At 37.8% G+C, this 26,666-nt stretch overlaps 1 protein-coding gene across 3 annotated transcripts in view; it reads right to left on the reverse strand.

Annotated features, from left to right (window-relative positions):
• znf385c (zinc finger protein 385C) overlaps positions 1 to 26,666 on the reverse strand; it is a 175,922-nt gene that overhangs the window by 62,078 nt on the left and 87,178 nt on the right. The window contains exon 1 of one of the 3 annotated variants that reach the window (XM_087808493.1): positions 22,816 to 23,054. The exons of the other annotated variants lie outside the window; for them this stretch is intronic. Coding sequence (XP_087664619.1) covers positions 22,816 to 22,825 — 10 coding nt within the window. The 5' untranslated portion in view covers positions 22,826 to 23,054. Of the gene's footprint in view, positions 1 to 22,815; positions 23,055 to 26,666 lie in introns of those variants that run through there. 3 annotated transcript variants of the gene reach the window in all.

The raw sequence follows: 26,666 nt of genomic DNA on the forward strand, positions 1-26,666 counted from the left end.
GAGAGAAAAAAACATGTTATTGATTTTTTTTTTAAACGCATATGATTTGATATCCGTGTAGACGTTGACACCATAAATAAACAGCGTGCTCCGACTGTCAAAAGTCATCCATCAGACAACACTCAATGAATAATAAATAAAAATATTTACAATAAATAAATCACCCTGACTATTGTGGTCACTACGGTTCTTCAATTTGGCAAAATGAAGTTATTATGTTACCAGTAACTACGTTTCTGAACATTCTTGAAAAGAATCCAAATTATATATAAAATATTTTATCCAGTAAAATGAGAAATAAATAAATTGATAAAATGGGTCACATTAATTTAAACAATCTCTCATCATTCATTTATTCATCTTGTATCATAAAAAAACTTTAAAAATAGTGAGAACTTGTTGCATCTTAATGCATAAAAATGTAAATATTTTAATCTGAGATGTGAAGCAGTAGATACACAAACCATAATCTTCATGAAAGTAAAGCAGGATTTTGATTAAGAGACCTGGATCACTACCATAACTTTTGCTTTATACCTCCTGCAACTTCAAGCCAACCTCACGAGCCACACTGGTCAAGGACACGGCGTCTCCCTCACACTTACGTTTCTCATTAGTGCTGTTCCAGCTGAGGATTAGAGAGCGAGTGCTCAGGGTAAATCGCTGCCCGTCACGGAGAAACCATCAGCTGTCCCACGCAAACTTCAGAGACTTATGAATTATTAATTTCCTGTTTACAGCAGGAGACACGTGGCTGACCTCGTGACGACACCCATGGGTGTCTGGGAGCAGTGGTGACAAGCGGCAGGCGGCGGGTGACGGGGGTGGAAAGCAGGGGCAACTGGCAATTTGTAAAACACTCTTTTGGGGGTTTTTGGGTTGCAGAAAATTGAGATAAAAATGTGTGTGGTGGTTGACAATGACCGGTTCTCTAATCAAAAGCAAACGTGTCCATAAATTGAAATTGTTGCTTCACTTTCTTAAGATGTTTTTATTTGCTTTTCCTTGATTTTCTGGAACTCAGTGTTATATTGACCTTTAAAGTATATACTTTATTGAATATTGTTTTGATTGTTTAAGCGCTTTGTGACCCTAGTCTGGAAAAGTGCTATATAAATAAAAATGTATTAATTCTTACTTACTTACTTATTCACTCTTTCAGTATCTTAACTCAAAAGGAGGCCGACGGGATAATAAGAAAACATTCATTCTCGCCTGTGGTGAATATAAAAAAAACTCTGGAGAGAAAAAAAAGGAAATGTAATTATTCGGGTTCTAAGAACAAAAAAAGATTTTCAAATGTGTGTATTGTTCCAAAAAAATGAGGCAGAAATCAAAGGGGCATCGATAATTCTCCATCAGGGAGCCTCGACTTTGGAACAGCCTGCTGGAGGAGATAAGGCTGAGTCATCTTTTTTTTAAAACACACAGACGGACTTTAATGTGACGTCTTTATCTTTTAACTGGATTCTTTCATTACATCTCCTTTAATAATTGTATTGCATCTTATTCTACTCTGCTTTTCTTGTGATTGACTCTGCTCTAATGTAAGTACTTTGCAACTGCTGTCCTGTCTGAAAGGTGCTGTATGAATTAATGTTATTGTTATCGTATAATTATTATGGTTGAATTCTAGTTTAAAGTTTCCCAGTGAAAAAGAGATCACAATCTATTTCAGCGAAGCCACATATTTGAAGACAGAAATGTTCCTCCAACTGAAATCAAAATAAATTACAGAGATGAATAATTGTTTGTTGGTTATCAAAAATTAACTTCAAGCTGTTTTAAAAAATCTATAGGACTATTGATCAGGCCAAAAGTTTGGATACACTTTCTGGGCTCATTCAACATTTTTGCAATATTTAAAGAGTCACTGTTCTTAATTTAATACATTTTAATAAGCACAACAAATGGTCCCAACAAACCTATTCGTTTTTTTTGTCATGTTTCCTTGTTACTTGTCACATTTTCTAAAATATTCCCATCACAATATTTATTCAAAAAGTGGAATCAACCACTCCTGGTATAGGCGGACCGACCTAATTGAATTCATGGCATTACTCTTGATTTACTCCAACAGCTCTTCTTCTGCCTCAGGCGTGCATCACCCGCTCACCCGCCCAGTGTGCCGCATGATCTTCCACCTGACTTTTAATAACTGACACAGAAACACCGACGTCTGCGTCGTGTTGGGAATTGCAAACAGACGCCGTCACCGCTTGACTCCGTAAATGCGCTGAGTGGACCGTGGAGTATGAAGCTGATTTGGTTTCGGCTCCAGTGAGTGTCAGAATAAAAAAAGACACCTCGCTGCAAATGAGAGACAAACGGCTGGAGTGGCACTCGCTGAGAGTAGATCAGGGGGGAAAAGAATCGGCCGCTTGATTGTGTTTGTTTAGTTGAACACCGATGAAATGCTAAACGGGTGTTTGCGTGGATTCGATCCGGTCCAACAATAGCTGGAAAATAAACCTCCAATTCAAGTCAGTTTATTGATGTGGACATCTGTATGAGCGGTGAGGAGAATGCAAAAAAAGGCGTTCTGGAATGATGCATTGGTTTCACCTTCAGGCAACACGGGATGCGACGGCAGTGTCTCCCGCTCTGGCTGCGGACAAACAGCCGACAGCCGGATGATATAGTGAGCTGTCTCCCTGGGAACCACAGCTCTGAGACAGCAGCTCCAAAAAACGGTCCATTCTACACGTTTGTCCACAGAGACCTTGGCTAATCCCAGACAGATTCATCTTGATTGAAAGTTGCTGAAGTGTCCTCAAGCATCACTACTTACGGGGCACAGAGAAGCCAATGAGGAGGCCGAGGTGAAGAAAGAAAACCTGCTTTCATTTAGCAACGATAAACACCCACATAGAAGACAATTTGGTGAAGTGGGTACACAATAGATCAGCACACCACACTCTGAATCGTATCTTAACAGATTATTGCTGTCAGGCTGTTTGAGGCTCAGCTGTTAAAATGTTCCCGCTGCTCACATCAACACCTCACTAACAGTTTTGAAGAACAAACTCCTCACACGTTACGGGTAATAAATCACGATGTGTTGTTGCCTGGTCATTACCGACACGCGCTACATTCTCCAGAGGTTAGTGATGGATGTAGGAACGCCGCTGGATTCTCTCCCCCACTTGCAATCAATGACTGTTGATCAGGAATTAGTTTTGAATTTATCATCTGCCCGCAGTCAGGGATCAGTCTTGACTGTCCTTAATAAAAAAGCACACAAACATCCAGTTGACATTTACGAACCAAAACAATAATAATTCATGCTTGTTGACAACCTTCAATTCTTTTTGCTGCATCTCTTTAGTACTAACTTACTTTTGGCTTTAGACTACCTGGTCTGTAGAGTGTCAGATGGGGCTTTATCTCCGGGTCACCTTGACCCGAAAACAAATGTTTGTGGTATTCCTTATGTTGACCCTGAGACAACACAAGGGTTAAAAGACTCTATTTAAACTTGAGATGAACTTATATTCGGACTCACTTATATTCGGAATATTTGAAAGATGGTTCCAATAATTTATCATCAGATATGACCAACATTTTAAATAATGGTTACCGATTACTTTTTCACAGATGGTGAGATTATCTACACCAGGGGTTACTCACTTTTTACTCACCAAGGACCAGTTTAATGTCAGCATTATATTCACGGACCAGCATCTTGACATGTGAAGAGTCACAGGATTATGTATCTATTGGGAAAACTGATCTCACTTCGGTTACTTTGGCGTAACCTCTTGGCCACCGGGGGCCTCATCCTAGTTGTGATCCTGAGTTATCAAAGCCTAACAATCCCAAACCATGTACACGTAATCGGCAAAAAGTATTTTACTATTTAAAGCTTGTCAATCAATCCTTGTCTGTTACATCTGATTGCCAAAGAAAAATAAAACTTCTTTCTAACGAGATGTTGGTAAGAGCGGAGAAAAGAGAAAAACAAGCAGTTGATTTTGAGTTTGTTTCAACCACCAAAATTACTAACTAAAGAGGCAAAGACAGGGATTCAATCTGATTCACTCGTACATATACACAATAGTCGGTCATTGAAAATCTATTTTGCAAACTGCATACAGTTTAAAATACACACCAGCATCACTGACCCAGATTCAGCTGGACCTCTATCACATTGAACACTTGAAGCTTCAAATCTGTTGACTTCCAGACTCCCACCTGCCTCTTTACACAAGCTTGTTCAGGGAAAATATAATAACTAATACATTTTGGTGAAAGTACCCTTTTTTACCATATCAGTTGACTGAAGACTGCAATATAACAGCATTATAAACAACACAAAGAGAATCAAACATAAAGAAATGCATACAATAAAAAGGAAAATAATAATAATGCATATATTTTGTTTCATGTTTGATGGATTTTTGTGTGGTTTCACTGTGGATTTGAGTCATTTTTGTTATTTTATTTAAGAAATGTTCTCCATCTTAACTGTAAAACGTTAAAACGTTCGGATATGTTCTAGGGGTTGGCAAATACATTTCCTCAGGGGCCACATTATATACTGACTGTTATAATGGGCCGTCCAGCTAAATGACAGAACAAACAAAAACGACAAAAAATAAATTATCTTCAGTGCTAATCTGATTTTATATTATTTAATATATATTCTATTTAAGGATTCTAAAAAAAACAAGTAGATTTAAATATTTTAATTAAAAGAAAAGTATATCAAATACATAAATAAAATTGTAATGTTTCCATTAATAGTAATTCAAATTTTAAAATGTGATAGAAAGCTAATTATTTTCCATAAATCTTAAACATTACAAAAAGGAAGAGACAGAGAGAAAATAAATGAAAAGAAATAAAAATCAACTTAACAAGTTACATGTAGAGCTAGTATTAGTGATAAAACAGTATGATAGCCATCAAAAACATTTTGTTTTGAGGTATTATTTTGACTTCAGGCAGGTCGCAAAGATAAGGTTGGTGATGTGATGAAACGATAAAAACAGGCTGTTTAAAATTAAAATAGTTTCACATTTTTTCCCATGATTACATTCAACAGTATACTTATTTTAGCTGTATATTGTAAGCATCATAATGTGGTCCATAGGAGTTATTTTCCACCATCACAGAAATTCTATTCATGAGCACAGTGTCAGTTCATCCTCACGGTTCACACGAGATAAAGATGTGCCAATTTTCTCCACTGGTTGTTTTGTTGTGTGATACCTATTTATTCTGAGGTAATAGATGTCGCTGCACACAGCAGGAATACACATCTTATAAAAAAAAACAATATATATGCATCAACAAGGTCATCTGAAAGTAATTAGCTAAACCTTCCCACGATATGTTTTCCTCGTCTCCTGCGAGGGACGAGTCTAAATCCTGCTGCTGATTTCAATTATGATATGAAAAAGATTCTTTTCAGGCTACAGAAGTTAGTAGAACGTGTCTAATGTCGGTAACTACAAGTCCTCGTCAGCTAAAACCAGAGCAGAGGAACTATTGATTCTTACTTGCTTATCCACATAGCAATGAGTGAGATAGTTAAAGTTTATTCACCTTTTTAATGAGGGAAACTTCAAGTATTTATTTTGTACGTCAATGTATTTTTAATTGTAAATAGGTCAGCCAAGTCTTCTAATGGCCTGAATAACCAAACATTTCTTTTAGGAGTTTGGAATGACAACACAACCAACAGAAATGAATCATCTGGTCCTTCCTGAATATTAGATTTCTATTCATATCATTCCATAATTTTAAACATTGACAATAACGTTTTCTTGTAATATTATAACTAGAGAGAATCTTTACCATTTAAAAAGGAAAAGATCAGGTTGCATATATATATATATATCGGCAATAACAAAATGTAAAAATGTAATGTAAAAGTAACAAAAGTCAGAAAACAACTGTAATAGTTATCTTATTTTATTTGACTAATTCACCATTAAATGGAGTAAAATAAGATTAATTCAGAATAAATAAAACCCTCTTGTTTTTCACATTCTAAACATTATTATTGAATTATTATGAAATTATTATTATTATTATTAGACATTATTATAAAATCATATTTTCTGCTCTGTATTGAATGCCTGCTTTCGTCTTGTCAAATATATACAATCTGCTTCAACTGCCTTCGCATCAAATACGATAACGGCTCAGAGCGAGTACCTTTAAGGCCATTTTTTTTAGAGAAAAGAAGAATTGAAGTGCCAGTGAAGCTGCTTTGGTTTGATAAACCTGTCAGAGTTTGATGTTCATTGGTTTGTCAATATAGTGGGACTTTGCATGCTTTCAAAGCTTGATGCTATAGAGCAGTTAGATTGGGGTTAAGGATTAATTTGCAAAAGAATAAAGAATGATTTTCTAAATTTTCGGAATGCTGACTTCAGTTATATAGTTTTATCTGCATAAAACTATACGCTACTAACTAAACTATACGCTCATAAGAGAAATTTTTCCGCTTTCAAAAACAAGACTGACTTATGCTCATTTAAAGATTATTAGAAGCCAGTTATATATCGCCTTACAGCAAGAAGGTTGCCGGTTCACTTCCAGGTCGGGAGGGAGTCAACTTGTGACCTTTCTGTGTATGTTCTCCTTGTGTTTCCTCCCTCGGTTAAAAGACATAAAGAGGTTGATTGAGAACTTTGGAAAAGCATGTGTGTGAATGGTTGTCGGTCTTTGTGTGCCTTGTGACAGACTGGCGTCCTGTCCAGGGTGTCCCTCACCTCTTGCCCGTAGAACCTTGGATAGGCTCAGGCCCCCCGCAATCACCGCCCACTGCAAGGGATTAAGGATGGCTAATGAAGCGGTAAAGAAAATGAATGAATAAATGAATTTGACCAAACTGAAAAAAATTACCTTTTCATTAGGGATGACTACTAACACTCCATAATGCCACGAAGGCCCAGATTCCATCACAAAATCTAATTGTATTCCAAGGGGCTTCTTTTTGTTGTTTTTAATTAAATGAAAATATTTAACCCAGAGCTTCAACTATATAGATATTAAAATCAGTGATTTGCAGCACCAACCGTCTCTATTAACTCAATTTAGCCCCTGGGTAGTAGTAGTCAAAGAAGATGAATGTTCATGTTTATATCAGTAAGTATAAAAAAAACAAAGTGTTCAATATAACCTAAGGAACATATATTTATACAGGGAATTCTAAAAAGAGTAAAACTGAAAGTAAAAGAGGACAAACAGAAAATTCAAAAGACATAAGTCAAACTGATACTTCATGTTACAGATAGTTTGGTAAATATATAAAAAAAAAATTTAACTACTAGAAGATTTTGGCTCCTTGTTTTGAAGCTAAGTGTCCAATCACACGATAAATGTATCAGATTTTTCAAGTTGAAACTTTAAAGTCTTCTGGGTATATTGTAAAACTGACTGCCAGAGAGGGCAGCACAGTGAAGCAGCCTCACAGCAGATTTCATCTGAAGAAAACGTAAGTTAACCACAAGTATATGGAGTCACTCTGTTAACTCATGTTGCGTCTTTAACCTCTGGCTTATGCGCTGAAACCCTGCTTGACCCCATTAGCCTCTGCAAAGTCACTTGAGTGTGCGTGTTTGTGTCTGCTGAGACAAAGAGGATTTTCATTAATCCAGTCTTAACAGCGGCAGCGGTGCGTGCTCGGCTCGAGAGCCCTCTGGAGAATAGGACTAATCAAGACATCATGAGCGCCAAACTGGGAACAATTACCCCTAATAAAATCTATTTTCTCGATTGATTGTGAGAGCGGGAAAGTGAAAGAGTTATTTGATTAGATTTGATCACGCGTCAGTGATTTCAGAGGGATTATGTAAAAGGAAAAAAATATACTCAACGAATCAATGATACTCAAGATTGGAGTCAAACAATCTGAGCCTTTGTTGACTTCATAATTAAAATCAGACAAATTGACCTGAAAACCTTTTGAAGCAACAAAATAAAGAAACCCTGAAATGGGTTTGATTGCGTTTCATGACGATCATAGCAGGTGTAACTTAAAGAGAGAATAATCGCCATCCCGTCTCATTAGTACGCAAATGAATTCATCGTCTGCTTTGGTAAGCAGCTTGATAAATCCCTGCAAAGCGGTCGGTGGCGTCAAACCGGCAGCGCATTAATAGATGCAGAGAAGCTGATGCATCGCTGTTTCTCCTCAGATCAGCCCCAATACGAGGGCTCGCCCCGAGCACCCCAAACTCAAGTCAATGAGGTTGACTCTCCGCTGAGATCGGTCGGCAACATTTTCCCCGACATTGGCTCCAATTGTTTTACAAATTTTATTCATGCGTCCCCCGAGAGGCCCCGGCTGCCAGGCGACATAAGTGGCCGCTGCTCCAAGGCCGGGTTGATGTTGGAGGAGGCAGATCTGAAGTGACAAACTGTGACCCCCGCTGAGACAAGAGGAGAGCGGAGCCTGCCTGGCTCAAGGCGAGAAGCCAGTGTTTTATACAGATGAATAGCAAAGCTCTAAATGTTGGTTAAGATTGGAATAATCACAACTGATGACTGACCTTAAGAACAGTAAAATAAAACTAAAGCAAAGAAAATAATTTGTGTATTTGAATAATAGCACAAATATTAACTCTTCAGTGTTTCAATGGAAATGTTTCTAGACCAAGCGATGTATCTGAAAAATGTATTTTCTTTTTATTCTAGATAATACTATATGGATAGTATGTGTAAGATTATATTTTCATTAGTTAACTGATTCTTTTTTCAAAAATCCTGTGTCAATGTGTGTCAACACAATTAAAAAAAAAAGATAAAAAATGAATAAAAACCTTCAATTTCTTTTGTACTAAATTGCCTTTTAATCAATTTTTTCAATGTACATGTATTTACAGCAGAAATAGTCAAACCTCATATATTTATTGATTCACAATGAGAATCTTGAGAAGAACATTTGTATAAAGGGAAAGTTATTTACAGTCAAATAAGAACTTTTAAAAAAACTTTTATTATAAACCCTTGTGCTATCTCTGGGTCAAGGTGACCCCAAAGCCCGAAATCAAATCTGTTTGAGGTATCCCTTGTGTTGTCTCTAGGTCAAGATGGAAGACCATGTTTTGGGGCCTTCGGGTCACCTTGACCCAGAGATAACACAAGTGTTTAGGCTCCTCCTTCTCCATTTTTCTAAGCATGCTTTTTTGAATTGATTACTTTTAGTTGGATATGAAAAAAGGGATAAATCATAATACTAAGCGGTGTTATATAAAACAATAATAATTCAGCCAGTAACTTTTGCCATTTTTTTGCTCTTTATTTTGGACACGACTAGTGAAGTGTCTCAGCTAGTCTTCTTGGTTTACTGACATCATAAAAAAGAAATTTGAACCCTTGAAATAAAAAGTCACATTTTTCGTTCCGACTGAAACCACGGCAGCGTTATAATGACCCATGGCAGACTGTTGGGGAAAGATTAGCTCGATTTAAACTTATCCAGCGTGTCTCGAGTCCAGAGAATATTTAGAGCAGCCGAAGAAACGATTCACCTCGCAGCCAAGGACCAGTAAATACTCTCCATATGATTATCTCTTTGTGATGAAAATAAAACATGGAGGTGAGGCCAGTAAGTATAAAGTAACAAAGAACAAACTTGAACTGAATAACTAAATCACTGTGTCATATGTGCTTAATAATAAGATACAGCTTTTAATAATGTTAATAATTTGAAATCATGGCAGTAAAAAAACTCAACACAATACACCTGAGATAACTATGATTTAGTTTATTTAGTTAATGTATATCATGCATAGACAAATATGAATATTTGTGCATGGGAAACCTTTAAGAAAGATATTTGCAATGTGGACATGATTCCTCTTTGAAATGTGCACTTTTATCTGACATTTGCTGAAATGAAGGAAGCAAAGAGACCAGGAAGAAGTAGATTGTGAAAGAACTTGAAGAATGTTGTGGGTCTGGGATGAAGGATCAACATATAGACAATTGAAATAGATGTTATTAGCAGTGATGGTCTGATGAAGATTCATGAAGCAGTGTCATTTTTTTCCTCTCCACTAGATGGCGATTTCTGCACTATTTTCCTTTGTTTTTTAACAACTGTTCTAATGAAACATCACATCATTTTTAAACTGATGGCGCAACCTACTGACCTCTAAACAACATGACACTGCTTCATGAAGCTTCACTAGTTATAAGATAAGATAAGATGGTGTCAGAAAGTGTAGTGTCGCACCATGACATTACTCTCTTCCCACGTCCAGAAAGTGAAGACAGTACAACAACTATTACCTGCTGTGGTGGTCAAAATAAAGATGTGAAGTTTCATGAGATCTCAGAGACAGTAGATCTTGATTAAAGTTAATTGTATTTCAATTGTAATTATCTAGCAATTATAATAAAATAAATGCTTTATTATCATTACTAAGAAGTTATATTATGCAAGATGTTTGTTCATTCGTCGGGTGTTTGCAAACATAATAATAATTTTTTCATGAAAGGATTTGATTTCAGTTGTGTTTTGTGGTTCAATTTAAGTCTTTTAAGGTTTAATCAATCATATGATTGCTGCTTGTGCACCAAAGTTGGATCCACAACAAACAAAACAAATGAAAAACTTATATTTATATTTATACTTATACTTATACTTATATAACAACATATTATCAAATCATTAGAAAAAAAATAAATGGAAAATCAAATAACTCTGTAATATTTGAGGGCTCCGGAAGAAACTTGAATTTAGCCATGAAAAAAAAAAGATTTTTGCCTCACAGAAGTTATTTAATTGACGTATTTTAATGTCAAATTGACTCCTTGGCGTAGGCATGCAATTTTGCCGATCGGTTTTAGTTTTGTTCAAGTAATGTTTAGAGACTGAAAATATATATTTTTAAAAATACATTTTGAATCAGAAACTTTTAGTGCCAGCGTTGTAAACACAACATTGGAATTATTTTGACAGCACAGAACAATAGATGAAATAAGATAACACACAAAATAAGCAACTCCTTTAAAAATTAATTTAAAGTTTGTCCTAATACCTGCCTACATTATAGAACATCGTCACATACAATACCTCATAAATGAACAACCAAGAAGCACAAAGGATTGGAAGCATCTGTAACAAACTGATTTCAATTACATTTTCAGGAAATGTTAATCAAAGGACAAGGGAAGGAAAACTTATCTGAACACGAAGCCTTTGGTGGACGTTTCTGCAAACTATGAAACAAATGCTGCCTCGATATTCAAACATCAAAGTGTCTGCGTGCAATACAACAGCCTGCCTCTAATGTGCGTCTTAAAACATGTCTTCAAAGATGCCGTGACATTTGCAGCATCAAAGGCCAATCGATACGGCAGGATTTGTTTTGTTTGACGGAGGCACAGAAACGCAGCATTTTGGCTGCAACTTGGGGCCGAGTCTATCGCAGACGAAACTAATCTCTCAATGCCTGGCAACAAATCCACCGTGCAACCTTAATCAATTCCCCAGACACACGAACCCACCACGACACACACGCCACTGCGATGATTAGCTTGTCCCACTTAATCACTTCCTATTAAGGCCACCTGCAAGGTAGCAGCAGTCTTGTGTGATTATATGTAATCATAGAAATGTCACATTTGAATGATCACCAGAGAAGATTTTTTTTTTCCCTCTTTGAAAGGGGAGCAGCAGTTCAAAGAAACCAACAAACATTCAACCCGCATAGACGTCCAGGCAACACTGTGCGGTGAAGCCAATCCATTGTGGATAAAATACATCCCTTATCAGTTTTCTCATAGAGGAGCTGGAAATGAAGGCATTTACTCAAATGAAAGAGGCAGCTTTTGGAGATAAGCCGAGAGAGATGGAGCTAAGCTTTCTGATTGGACCGGGCCTGCAGAAGGGGGAACCGAAGACTGAGGAGGATGGATGTGCGGACGGTCGATGGATGGATGGATGACGAAGTGATGGGAGAATCTGTTTGGAGCTCAGATGCAAGTGCTTTTGTCTGCAAAAGAAAGAGGCTCTGTAAAGTGTATTTAGAGGATGTGGGTGTGAAATCTATTGTGTTGACCCTGCTGTTTTCGTCAGCGTGGGTGTGCACGTGTCTTTATACCTTCTGTCTTTCCCTGTGCCAGTTGTCGGCCCCGTCGACGCCGTGTGCTGGCTCGTCTCTCCTGCAGCACTGGGCTCTGAGCCTCGCTGCTATAACCCACTTCAAAGAGAGGCATTGTCACACGCTAATGTAGCGAACAGCAGCTAGCGCCAGAGAAATCGGCGCTCACAGAGACGTGATATTCCCTCTGAGATCGGAGGAAGGGGAGCCGCGATGGGGGGGGGGATTGACAGTGAGAGAGAAGAAGAAGGAAAGAAAAAAAAAAAAAGGAGAGGTGTTGAAACAAACACACCGACACTTGCCAACATTAATCATGTAGGCTCTCGTAAAATCATTAGAGCCGATCATTCTCGGTCAGGCTCTCTCTCTCTCCGTGGCACACTGTCGAGAAGACGCCAGCTTCCGTTTGAAACTGATGCCAACACACACACACACACACACACACGCGCACACACACCACAGACACATTTGTTATGCAAAACATCCACATCAGGGAGAGCAAAACTGAGCATCAGTATTTAGATGAAGTCATATTAGGTATTTATGTATTGATGATATTACAATCACATCTACATGATCATTTTGTCGCTGATATTCAAGCAGCCAATTACTAAAAAATAAAATAAATGATGTGATTGTTATTTTTTATCAAACTGGTGTAAACCTGAGTGAAGAATGAAGGCCTTAGATTGTTGACTTTATAAAGGTTGGTACGTGTTCAGTCATCACATCTGATGATAATAATGATGATGACATACTTCAAATTTTCATGTAGTCCACATACTCGAAAGTAACATTTTCCATCCTTCAAGCTGGATTTATGTTTTTTGCTGTCCTTTGCCTTTAAGTATATGGTATTGATTAACTTGATATGACTTTATCTTTCAGAGTTGCCTGTTTATTTTTACCTGTTTATATATTTATATTAAAGTGCTTTGTTTTGGCTGTTTGACTTCAAGCTTTCTTCTTAACAACAATTTTATTTATTTCCCCTTAAGGAATCTGTAGTGATGGGCTGATGAAGCTTCATGAAGCAGTGTCATGTTGTTTAGAGGTCAGTAGGTGGCGCCATCAGTTGAAAAATGAAGTGATTTTTTTATTAGAAAAGTTGTTCAAAACATAGTACAGAGACCACCATCTAGTGGACTCGGTAAATGATGACACTGCTTCATGAAGCTTCATCAGACCATAGCTAGTAATCCATTCAAACACTGATGCCAACTTGAAAACTTGTTAATTTAAAACACATTCATGTCTTTTTCTATACTTTCCTTCTCTGCTGATATTTCTGCCCGATTGGCAGCACTATAAATACAGTCCATTTAGCTTCCCTGATGTTCATTTTGCAGCTATGATAATAATCTCTGAGGCTTAAAATCAAATTAGCCTTTGACTTCCACTGATTTAAGATTTAACTGACTCGTATTCAAGCACTGGAAGTATTTCGATCAAACGCAGTTTTAGCTGCTATATCTTCCTAACCATATGTGTACCTGGGAAACGTGCCTAGAATATGCTCTGTGTTGTTTTTTGACGGAGATTCAATGCAAAGTGGCTTTCTTTAACTTTGTCAACTGCTAGAAAAACATGATCGTAGTAAAATAAAACAAGCTGAATAGTTTAACAATAAATGATTTTTTTGTGAAGCGACCTCAGAAAGTGAAAGGATGCCGGTAGTGCAGGTATGTCACTAGTGGAGATCATTTGTGAAACAGAGAAGGTCGAAATAATTCGACAACACAACAGAGCAAAAGTAGGTAGAAAAGACTTAGATGTGAAAATGTAAAAAAGTTTTAGCTCAAACATTTATGAAGGCTTTAACAATTTACCAGTCCATCATCATGTCCTGCTATTTCATGGTGGCATCGCTAGGTTAATGGGGAACAAGTGTGTGGAGATGAACTCGGAGGGTTAGAGTTTGTGAGTGAGAACAATGGAATTTTTCAAAGACGGTCAGGAGAGGATGTCCTGTGGCTGGACTAGGGAGGATATTAAGCTTGCAGTAGAGTGGGTGGTCTGCATTGGAACATTAGGAGCTGCTGGAGAGCACATGGCAGGGTCAGGCAGCACAGTAGTGACATATATTTCCTCTCTGAATACATTGCAGTAAAACCTTGACTGTGATTTCACTTCGACGTTTAGATTTGATTACTTGAGCTTTAAAAACTAAATATTTCACCAAAAACATGACAAGTGCTTTACATATAAAAGATAAAAAATTAAAAGTAACTTTCGACTCTTAGATAAAGCTCCACTCTTCTGACAACCAGGGCTTTGTATCTGTGATTGGACGAAACATTTACAGACAGATTGCTCAAGAATGATATATATAGCACTGCAAGTTAACAAGATGGCCGCAACGTTCGTCTGCGCACCATCAAGTGATACATATATCTACGTAATATATTCACATGTATCTGTGTGGTGATTGGAACCAGATGAAAATGCCACGAGGTCCAAAGCGTCGCTCGGACTGACAACAAGAGGGATTTGTTAAAGCACCTGAACGTGCACGGAATCAATTTAAGAGCGTGTTTGACTTCATGAAGAGCGGTCCGCAGTCGCCCTCCCCTTGACGCTCAAGTCCGCCCGTGAACATTATAGAGCTGGAGCAGCATGATTTACAGTCTCCACCACTTGTCTCCCCTTCTTCTGTGGCGCTATGTCTGGATATAACAGGTAGATAAACGTAATACCTGCATAGTGCAGTGAGTTAAACATGCATCATTGTGTCGATAACTTATTATTGCGTAGCTATATTTTGTGGCTTTTTTGTGTCGCCTAGTTTAAAGCTCAGCCAATAATTACTGTTATGTTTATCTTCTAAACACAGGAGCCTCTGCCAGCCAGTGTGAATCCACATGCAGTGAGAATTAACAAACGTCTTGCACTTTAAAATTTGTTTTCTTCCTGTAAGTTTCGAGAGAAAATTTACTGGAATTTCTTACTCAAGATCTGTACTATGTGTAGTATAATTTTATTTTTGTGAGAAACAATCTTATTAAGTTGGTATCAAAAATAATTGTTTGGGAACTGGTATCGAAGTGAAGCTATCGGTACTGTTATCATACAATTTTCAATCGATACCGAACCCTACTGCCAAATGCTCCTTTTACATTTATTCCACAGACACAAAAGTAGTAGCCTGCCATGGGCCTGTTCAAAAATATATTGCTCATAAAATAACCATCTTATTATGTTTGAGTTTAAGTATCTTTTCTTGTTGCCCTTTTGGTGAATATTAAGTGTATTAATTAAGTTATTTTTGAAGTGTGAACCAAACTTCTGGTCAAACAGGGCCCTTGGAGAAGCCTGCAGTTGTAGAAAGGTTGGTGACCCCTGGTCTATGGTGTATTCATCACACAGTGGTAAAAAGGCCACTCCAGATCCTCTTCAGAAAATCATTATTAATTACTAACAGCTCAGCTCTGTTGTTGCCTTTTTTTCGTTTCCCTTCATTATTCAGCCTGACGTTCTCTAAGGCCTTCAACGATCTTTTACAAAGCGAAGGTCAGCGCTTCAAACAGTGTCACTCACGGCTGCTCTTTATGCTGTTGGAGACGAATGAATTATGGAAAACATTGTGATTTTCTGTACATACACTGTCATGTCATGTTTAACACCAGGAAAAAGGCTGGAAATGTGTTGCGAGACTGAGGATCACATCTCATCTTGTCAGGGCTTCTGCTGAGCCTCACGTATGAGTATCATTGAAGTGTCAACTGAGATAAGTGTCGTTCTGTCACGAGAAGTCCTACGAGTGCACGCACACCAAACCCACATATATATTGGGTGTTGGTAGGCGGGGTTTCATGAGGACAACATTTCAGCACCTGGACTAACCTCTGACCCACCTGAAAAGCACAGATGGCCCACGTTGACAGACTAATCATTCCAAGCATTTCATATTGTTTGCCCTTGAGGCATCAGTCTGCTGACAATGCAAAAACCTGTAAGACCATTCAAACTTTTAGTCCAGGATCCTTGTTCAACAGGTTAAAAAATTTAAATTCAGCAGATGCATTTATACAAAGTAACCTATATCAGTGCATGAACCATAATGGAGGGTCAAACCAACAACAAAAACAATTGACTGAGAAGAGAAATGCACAAACTTTAAAGGTTCAAAACCTTTCCAAAGTGGCCACAATAATGGCTTAATGGACCTCCCTCAGTGTGGAAGGGTTATTCACACAGGGGCCTCTGCACCAGATATCATTGCTGGTGCTCTAATGTTATATTATTCAGCTTCCATATTCAAATCAAAACAACAACTAATGACTCTTCCCAGTTACACACCTCTGAAACCCTATTTTTATACGATACAAGCCTTTAAATGTCATGATCTTGTCACGTGAATTGAGTTTCCTTTTTATTAAAGAAACCTGGCTAACACTGAAAGATTCCTCCCCACTCATAGAGGCAACACCCCCTATTTCATCACTTGATAAATCAACCCGGGCAAACCTCCAGGGGAGGAGGAGTCGTTGTCATTCATAAGAACTGTGTAAGAGGTGCTTCCACGCTTCATCACACCTTCATATCCTCCATCTACTCTCTTATCAACCTTATTTATATTATAGTCAAATTCCTTAACTGAAAACAACAATAAAATAACTGAATTCAATGATGAACCCCCCAGAATTAAAAAATATAAATAAAAACTCCACAACCTTTTGTTTATTTTTTATGTTTTTAAAATAGTAGCATCAGGCAGTTGAAGGAGGTAGAAGAATCAACTTCTCTAACTGGATTTCTCCCAACAGTTACAAGCCCTTCAGGTCATAACCCCACCTCTGACACCACACATTACGGACGGATACGCATCAAACTTTTCCTTCAGCTGAACCGGTAAAACAGTAACACTTGTCCTTTCCTCACAAAGCTCATCTAGCTTCCCACAGAACAGCCTTGGGCTTCTGTCAAAATCACAACTCCTCTAATCCTGGTCTCCTTTTTGACTCCTCGGTCCAGAAAACTGTCTAGACCTGCCCCCAGATCAGTTTAAAATATCTAGAATGAAATCCATGCTGACTTAAAACAAGTATTCTTGTGTTCATATTCATTCGTCTTGGCTATTGTAACTTTCTTGTCACTGGCATTCACAAGAAATCTCTTTCACACCTACAACTGGTCCAGAACTAACCAGCGAGTCTTCTTCCTGGCTCCGATAGACGCCAAGACATAACCATCATCTTCTCTGCACGGGCTGTCTTTAAACATCAAAAGCGACTTTAAGTAACAGTTAAAGCCTGTCTCGTCTGGGTCCTGAATATAGAGTTGCTGACCCCGAAACGAACCAGGAAAGACCATCCTTACGCCTCATTGATGGTTGTCCACACCTCACTCTAAAACCTTCTTTGTGAGGGCGACCCCACATTTGGACAGTTTAGAAACCTTTGAGGCACTTCTTCATTCTAAAAATGTTAAATATTTTAATAGACTTGCATTACGTGACTAGTCTAGCCTGCAAAGCACTTTCCCACAAGTGTTCCAAATACAATTATTGTTTTATTATTTAAAAAAAGAGTGAGTAAAAACTGTATAAAGACAGTAAAAAAGCGTTGATCACAGCTGCCAAGGCCCATGTGATAAGCAGGAGTGGCGACCACGCCAAAACAAGAAGGCTCCATAAAAAGAAGGAAACAGACACGTGTGAATGGATTCCTAAGCTTAACTCACATCATCCACTGCACCGCTCTCTGCAGGGAAGGATAAAACACAATGAAGAGCAGTGACTAGAGCGACAATAAAGCTGGAGAGGGGACAACAAATCCCACATCTCCTGTAACAGGGAGCTATGGCTGACTGAAGCGTTAAAGTGAGAAAGTGCCGCACACAGGCTGATGGATGGCTAAGAGTGAAATAAAACTTTACTGCAAGATGACAAATGCCATTGTTGATACTGGGAGTGATGTATATCTTGTCTCCAACGTCATTGTATACTGAACGTAAAATTCAAATACATATTTAAATAATAATAAAATATCTTGTACACGGCTTCCTGTGTAGGACTGATGACATTTCTGTCTTGTCTTTATCAAATATTTTAGATCCTAATATTAGTATATATACTGTATTTGTACTTATAGTGGAAAACCCCAAAAATGGTAGGGGCATTGGGTTAAGGGTCAAGATGACCCAGTGGCCCCAAAAATAAATGCGTTTGAGGTATCCCTAGTGTTGTCTCTGGGTCAAGGTGAACGACATCCAGTACGGCATATGTATTACTGGAAGCCAGGGAAGTCGTTCACCTTGACCCAGAGATAACAAAAGGGATACAAAAAATAGATTTGTTTTCAGGCCAAGGGTCACGTTGACCTGGAGATAACAAAAGGGTTAGGAAAATACCTACAATATTGAAAGAATCAACCTCCACCTGTCATTAAAACAAAAAAAACATTTTGAAGATTTCAAGATTTGAGTGAAGGTGTTGTTTGATCTAAGAGAACAGTTTGTTGTTGCCGGAGAAAAAGAGCAGGCGATGACAGACGCGGACTCAGTGTGAGCGGGAGAGCTGGAAACCTTCATCCCTTTGGTCTGTGGACGAGGAAACAAGAGACGGAAGGTTCTGAAGATCCATCCATCAACTCGGCCTGCAGCATATTCTGTTGTGCACACACACACACATGCGCCTGAACACACACACACATGGCTGCTTCCTTCCCGCAGCACGAACAGCTGCTTTAACAAAAAAAAGCTAAATACACACTCAAGGAAAAGGTTCGGTGGGTCTGATGTGGAGTCGGTGGGAAGTGGTGAGGGTCTTTAAGTCGAACGACCCCTGCCTTTTCATTACCTCCCGGTTTCCTCCCTCTTGCTCCGCACGTACACTTCAGATATCAGATATACCGAGACGCACTTCTTCCCGAGCTCTTCAAAGCCACAATCCTCTGAAGATAAAATGCAACATTTTGGACCTAAATGTAAAACTAAAGCTTAGCAAAATCAGACTGGTTTAAATCGACCCCACCTTGAGAAGGACCAGACATAATTAGTCCTGATCAGGCTTGTGGACCCATTTTGGTACGGATTAACCCCATGCTTTCCCACAACCCATCCCCCACCATAGATTGGCAAGATAAAAATAAGTGGAAGCAAAAAAAAAGGTCCCCCCTCCTACATAATGAGCTGCAGGCCTGTAATCATCCCTCCCACAAAGAAACCTGTCCTGTGCTCGGGGGGACAGCAGGGGGTTGCATGGATGGGTGAAGGAAGACGAGACCACCCCTCCACCCTCCCTTACTGAGCGAAGGAATTGTCCAACAAAAACAGTATTTTATAGAAAGAACAAAATAAGGATTATACATGTATTGCTTTAGATAAATAAATTTGTTGATAACTTTAGAGCTCTCATACTTTCTACCTTAAAGTGATAGTTCACCCAAAATTCAAATTTCACAAAATTTCTACACAACCTCATGCCGACTAAGGGTTAAGATTATTTTCAGAGTAATCCGTTCCTTTTAAGAGTCATGGGCAAAAATAAATGTTAATTTTAATTTTGCGACTGGAGCTCAGTTGTCATCCTCCAAAAGGAAACTTAAAAACATCAAATAGCTCAAAGGTGCTGTATCTTTTATTGAAGCCTCGACATAAGGAATTGTTCAGAAAAATGTATTATTATCAAAGCTTGTTTCTCAAAGCTTCAGCTGTACATGTACCCTCATTCAGACACATCGCAAGTGTGCATAAGATGTATGTTCAAAGCTCTTCTTGCTGCTGCTTTACGATATCATAAACTCTCCACCGTATTTCCTAAACATTTGAAGGTCAAATGATTTCCCTTGTGTTGCTGCTCCCTGAGTTGCATGCGAATTAAAGAAGTATTAAGAAGCTTTAAAATAATATATACAGCTATAAAGAATATATATAGAATCAAAATGGACAACCCAGACCTATACCGATCAACCTGTCTTTCAGAAGTAAAAAAATAACAAGCAACTTAAAATAAATACTTACTTTACAGACATGTTTTTCTCAGTATTGGTAGTCGCTTTTCAGTGTTTACTCATAGTTTAATCAGGAGATCTTGCCATGAAAGCTTGTGTGACATTGAATGAATTGAACATGAATTTTTATATTTTTTAAATAACAGAAGTTTCAGGCAAAATTCTCCTTTAAGGTCGTAAATGGCTCCTTGGTCGGGTCTGCATAATTAATGGGTTTATAAATTCTTTTCACAATTTTCTTCCCAATGCTTTACCCAACAGAAGGAGCTACGAGTCCAAACTGAATGCATTACATTCTGCATTTTAATAACAAGAGTGTAATATTAGTGAAAATATGATCATTATTCCTGTTCACCAGCCCTTAATACAAGTGATACAAGTTTTTCTCCTTCACGTCTAATTAAACATCCAGCTTTATAAAAGTTCTACCAATATGCATCACGTTTTTGATCACGTTTCATTGTAGATAATTATAAGACTAAAAGATAAGCCTGCAGCCATGGATGGATGGATGGATACACAGATACAAAGTCAATGTTGAAGAAAATCTGCCACAGTTCAATACAAACCTAGAGTTCATTTTTACACTAAAAGCAAACTGCACATCAAAAGGCTGATGCAAACATCACAAGCCCATTGCACTCAAAGTTGAAAAATATAAAACAATCAGGATTTTTGAAACTTCAACGGTAAAGTACCCATGTTTGTGTGGATGTGTGTGTCTATGTTTCAAGAGACAACTGACACTCAAAAGGTTGACAACAAAAACTGAAATAACGCACCTTAGAAAGCAGTACCGGGAGTATCTATCCGCAACATTTATAAGATTGGAAAATCTATTCTGATTCTGTATTGAATAGCCACTTAATACTCAAAAATATCATAATTATTTAATACAAGATGGAGTCGTTTCCCAGTACCACAGAGAGATGGATTCTAACAACCTTCAGTGAAACTAGCTTGAGCCTAAGCATTGGCTAGAGGAAGTAAACATCTTTTGGAACATTTAAGTGGCATCCATTTGCACGAGTCACTGGCATGTGCGTATCGAAGCCATTTTAAGAGCAGTGACGTCCCTGCGTAGCTAGAAACGTCAAATCCAGAGTCTGTGTTTGAGCGACGTGTGCCCACATAACCATCAAATTCCAATTCAAGAACAAGACCATAGGCAAAATGTATTCGAACGGACGTAATAATCTAATCTGTTTCACTCGCACGCCTTCATCTACCATTTTGTATTTCCTGATCCGTGAAATGGAAGGCACAGCTCGACGCTCTGTCCGTGGATACAAACGCTGATATGTGGAGTGTTATCATTTGACGTAAAATTAAGATTTAATTCATGAACCGGTGATCTCGATGATACTCAAGTACGAAATACCAACAATTACAATTAGTTTCCACATTTTTTCCTTAGCATGACTTCATTGTCTGACATCACGAGGAAGCCGCAAATGAAAGATTTTGAATTTTCTAATTACATCTCAGAAAAGCACCATGTCAGTGAAAGAATGAACACGTTTGAAGTAAATAATTGATTCTCGATATGAATGTTTTAAATGACTTTTCTGTTTATATTGACGGCTACATTATGATTTATTTTTGTAGGACATTTGTGTAATATAAACGTACATAATCACTGACACCAAACACCACACAACGTACACTATTGAAATATTATATAATTAAACACTTAAATGGTATACTACATTTACTTCATTTGATAGTAATTAAAAAAAAACATATAAGGTATATTGCATTGTTTGGATTTTTTTAGGATAAGGATTTTATATATTTTGAAACCACAATACAATATGCTGTGTAATCACTATATTAAACGACAGATATTTTAAATAAAACCCCTTTCTGTACATGTCATATTTCACTGTAGTACACAATGGAGTAGTGTACTTATCTGTACTACACTAACTGGTATATTTAAAATGTACAGTTGAAAAAGTAAATTCATAAAATAAACGACTATTCTTTTTAATAGATTAAATACACTGCTATATACTGTAGTCTGATGATACGCAAAAACCAACTATTTGTTTTATTCAAATGTCATTTACGAAATGACATAGAATTGGATACTTTAAATTACTATTACTATAATATTAAGTAAACAGCAATTGATGCACAATTGAAACCAATATAGACAAAATAGTACATTACGGATTCATTAAACCTTTCTAAAAAAAAATGGACGAATTAAAATAAACAAATAAATAAAAAAGCACTAGTTAAAAAAAGTTTAGTACTATTTGTACATTTATTCAGTAACGTTTTTATTCCGATGTTGATCCAACCCTTATATTGGATTCAGAATGTGTCGCTCCAATGATAGGTGATAAACACATCGTCCATAAGTAGCTTGAAGTTAAAAAAAAATGTAAATTCATATATAGTATTTTCTCCTAATGAATGATTTTCTTTTCAAAAATATTGTGGTTCTCGCGGACTGATGTGTCGCAGCAGCAGAACACGCGGGAGGCTGCGCTCCGGTCAGGACGCGCCGCTACACTTCGCATCGGAGCTCGATCCTGGTGTTGGATCTCCTTGAAGGAACATCTTGAGAGGGTCACCAAACACTGCTCTTCCTAACCAATACAGAACACTAAGTTATTCAAAACAAACCACGAGTCCCCATGTGTTGGCTCAATCCACATGAATGGTGCCACAACTACACGTGACTCAGGTACCGCTGGACCTCCGTGAGAATCCACCAAAAAAACTTCCTTCACGACCAAACACTAGATCACGGAACATCCTTAGATTATAAAAAAAACACTCACCGATCAGCATCCTGAGTCCCGCTCCGAACCCGCGTCTCTCCAGCGTGTCAGCGTGCGTAAAACCCTGGCTGATGTTTACGCACTTTTATCCCCGGAGACACGCGTCAAGAGCACGAGCGTCCAGCGGATGAGCCAACACTCTCGAGCGATTTCTTCCTTTCTTAGTATAGAACTACTTCTGTGTATCCGCTCCGTGATCGATCCACGCACGAGAAATGTCCCACCGACGCGCGGAATCCTGCGTTAGATCCTGCTTCTGCTGTCGCTCCGCGCAGCCTGAAGGAGGCGAGGATCCAGCGAGTGTTCCTCCTTCTCTCTCTCTCTCTCCCTCTCTCTCTCTCACGCCTCCCTCTCCATCTCTCACTATGTTTTCATTATTCCTCTCCTCCTTTCCACACTTAAACATGGATCATCGATTCAATTTTTTGATCGTGGCCCAGCAGCAGTGACAGCAATATGAAAGAAGGTCGTGTGTTGAAAACAAGTGACAGAGGAGGCATGTGTCATGGTGTGTCATGGTGTGCACTTGTTATATGTGGCAGATGTGACAGTTTGTCTCTTCTCGTCGATGCATTGTTGGTCGATCGTAGACACATTTCTGAGGCATGACTTTGAAACACTGAAGCTGAAGTAAAGCTTCCTGGAAGAGCGTTCAGTGGCTTCTCTGGTTGAATTATCTTTAAAAAATGTATTCAACACAACAAATTGATAAAGAAATTGCTGAAATACCCGATGTTCCCTTGTTTAGCTTTAGTGATGAAGCATACCTGGACAAAGTGCAGCCCGTGTAGAGTAATCAGCTAGCAATTTTATTTTGTATTTAATATTGTAATTGTTCTCGGTGTTGTCTTTGATCTTTGAAGTATGTACTGTTTTGAGTATTGTTTTGATTGTTAAAGCGCTTTGTGACCCTGGTCTCGAAAAGCGCTATATAAATAAATATTACTTACTTACTTACTTACTTACTTCTAAATATAACTTTCTTATGTTCAAATTATTTATGACTTTTTTAGACTTGTGTGAACATGAATTGTCCCTCAAAACAATGAGAGAAAATTGAGATCCTATTTGAAATAAAAGTGATTTTATACCATTTTTAAATCAATGGTTTTGAAATATCTAATTGGTTTTTACTTTTCATTACTGTATTTTACTTTAAAAAAATAAACATGTTTGGCTCTAGACTAGAGGCACCTTACAAAAGTCACAGTATATAACGTGGTTCCCTAGGAGATGTAATTGAATTTTTAAAAAAGTTAACACCAAAAAAGAAAAATCACTTAACCCTGTGGCGCAAGGTGACCCGAAGGCTCAAAAACAAATGTTTTTGTGGTATCCCTTGTGCTGTGATAACACAGGGGATGAACAAAAAAATGAAAACTATTTGAAAACCAAACAACCCCCACACTCTCAATGCAGGTGAAATGTTTTCCTCCACCCCTGTGTTTAATAAGAGAGTCTCTGATCTAAATAAGGAAATAAATAAATTCTAATGCAACTTACTAGAACGGCCTGTCAAGAATGAGCTTTAACTGTAGAGCAAAAATACGGTTATTAGTGGAGGTCTGGCCTCTCTGAGGGCTTTACTAGTAATCCTCTCCAAGAAAACATATTCTCCCAATGGTAACTGAGTACAACGATCCATGGGGTTCTACATATTTGGGTCCTCGACAAGTCCATTTGTTCTCCCAGCGTCAGCTGAAGAGTCCCGGTGAATAGTGAAGCTTCCTGGAGCGACGCCAAAGCATATCTCCCAGGATTCTATCAGGAACTTAATTACAGTTTTAAATTGCTCCTGCTGCATGCAGTTCACTGTTCTCTCAGCCCCACTCCCCCCATGTTCTCTCTCCTCCAACTGTAAACCCTTCTAACTTACTCTTCCGTTATCTCTTGTTGCTTATTTGGCTCGGCTGCTTTGCACTTGCTGGTCTTGCACAAATGCCTGCTGGCAGCGTCAGCAGGGATCTTTTCAAAATGTATCCCGGTGGTTGCTGTGAAACTGAGAGTAATAAGTATTTCTCAGTTGCACTTTTTAACTTTACTTGGTCTTGACTCCTTCGTCCTTTTTCCTTCCAAGCCCCAATAAGTCTTTTATTTAGTTCATTTCAATATCTTCTTTCCTTGCGCTCTGAAGGTCTGTGTTCATATCTATATCATTTTTTATTATTTTCTGTAAAATAAGAAAAATTCTCGACCCAGACTTAGGGTTATAGTGGGTGAGACTGAAAGTATGGGATTTGTTTCCATGAACTCTCAAACCCACAATGTTAATGTCTTTGTTGCTACTTCCTATAAATGTCTCACGTTCTCAAAGATTTCGATCAGCCGGAAAAGAGGTATGTAGACATATATTCTCATATTTTATAGTTTTCACCAGTTTCTTTTAAACATTTCTTTATAAAAATATAAATAGGTACAGCTCTTGTTCACAAAGCATACTGAGTTCAACAATAAAATCCTAACTGGAGTTGTTTTTTATAATGTTTTTAGGTTTTTGTTGGATTATGATTAAAGAAAACAAACGTTTGCTTGTTCAGTTGTGTATATTTGATTTTCTGTAATGTGATTCTTGTGCCTCACTTCAACTGAACACCTCTTGCAGTATTTTTTAGAAGTTAAATCTACAGTGTTTTCATAATGAGAAACACCTCAAGGTATTCCATGATTAAATTAGCCAGAGATGAATAGAATGTTAATACAAGAGCCATTTCGAGGTGATGGTTAATGTTTCATGTGTAAATTGAAATCTGAACTTTTTTTTTTCTGGAAAAGATGTGTACCATCCCCCCTCTCTTTTTCATTCCATCCCCCCATCCCACTCTTCTCTCAATCAGCCAGTCCCAGCAGAAGACTGTTCACACTCACAGTCTGGTTCTGCTCAGGGTTTCTGCCTGTAAAAAGGATTTTTTTCCCTCACCGCTGTCAAGGCCTGTTTTTTCATATATTGTAATTTAAACTGTAAAGCGTCTGGACAGAAAATAAATTACAATTTAATTAATTGCAGTCAAGACTATAGTGTAACTTTAAAATAACAAAATATTAAAGGGTTGCCGCATTACTGTGTGTTAATATTACTTTTTTTTATTGTTGGTTTTGTGCACTAGAAACAAAGTCAATATTTATTAATCCCCTCAAAATATTTTATTAAACATTTAACTACATAACTAATTAAAACAATATGAAAAATATAATTTACTGAAATATGTATACACAAAAGATTTCTCATGACCTCAAAAGTTTCAAACTCATGGCTTGGGTGCCAAATCTAGGCCCCCAAAGTCATTTTATGAAGGCCGACGGATGGTTAGCTTAAAGGTTGATGAATATTTATGTTGATATTATGACCTACGAGGATGCTTGTGTTAAGAAAAGGATAAGGAACAGAACATATGAGACTTTCAATTAGAGTGGAACTGAGGTAGAAGGAAAGGAACACACAGATAATGAGGATTAAAAATATTGCAATCAGACTTCTTGTCACAGACAATTTGGTTAATATACCATTTTTGGCCCCACAACTAGAACAGTTCAAAGACTTTGGTCACTTGTGTGATTGTGCTTGACCCTCTGTCTTGAATCATTTGTTATTGTAAATCTTATTTTATAAACGTCTTCAGTGAATTGCATCTTTCCATGACTTGAGGACTCCAGGAATGCAATATAGCTGGTACTATTTTACAGCCTGTCTGAATGTGATGGGGAGAAAGTTTTTCCTTCTTGTTCAACGTCATTTTAACCTAATTAGAGTTAATTTCTTAACTTTGTAAAGCGCATTTAGTCTATATAGGTCAACTATCAATAGCTTCTCAGTCCTCCTCTTAACATATTTTGAACGGGGGTGAAGTCAATAA

The sequence above is a fragment of the Callionymus lyra genome, chromosome 15 (genome assembly GCF_982586985.1).
Source record: "Callionymus lyra chromosome 15, fCalLyr1.hap1.1, whole genome shotgun sequence".
Taxonomy (NCBI): domain Eukaryota; kingdom Metazoa; phylum Chordata; class Actinopteri; order Syngnathiformes; family Callionymidae; genus Callionymus; species Callionymus lyra.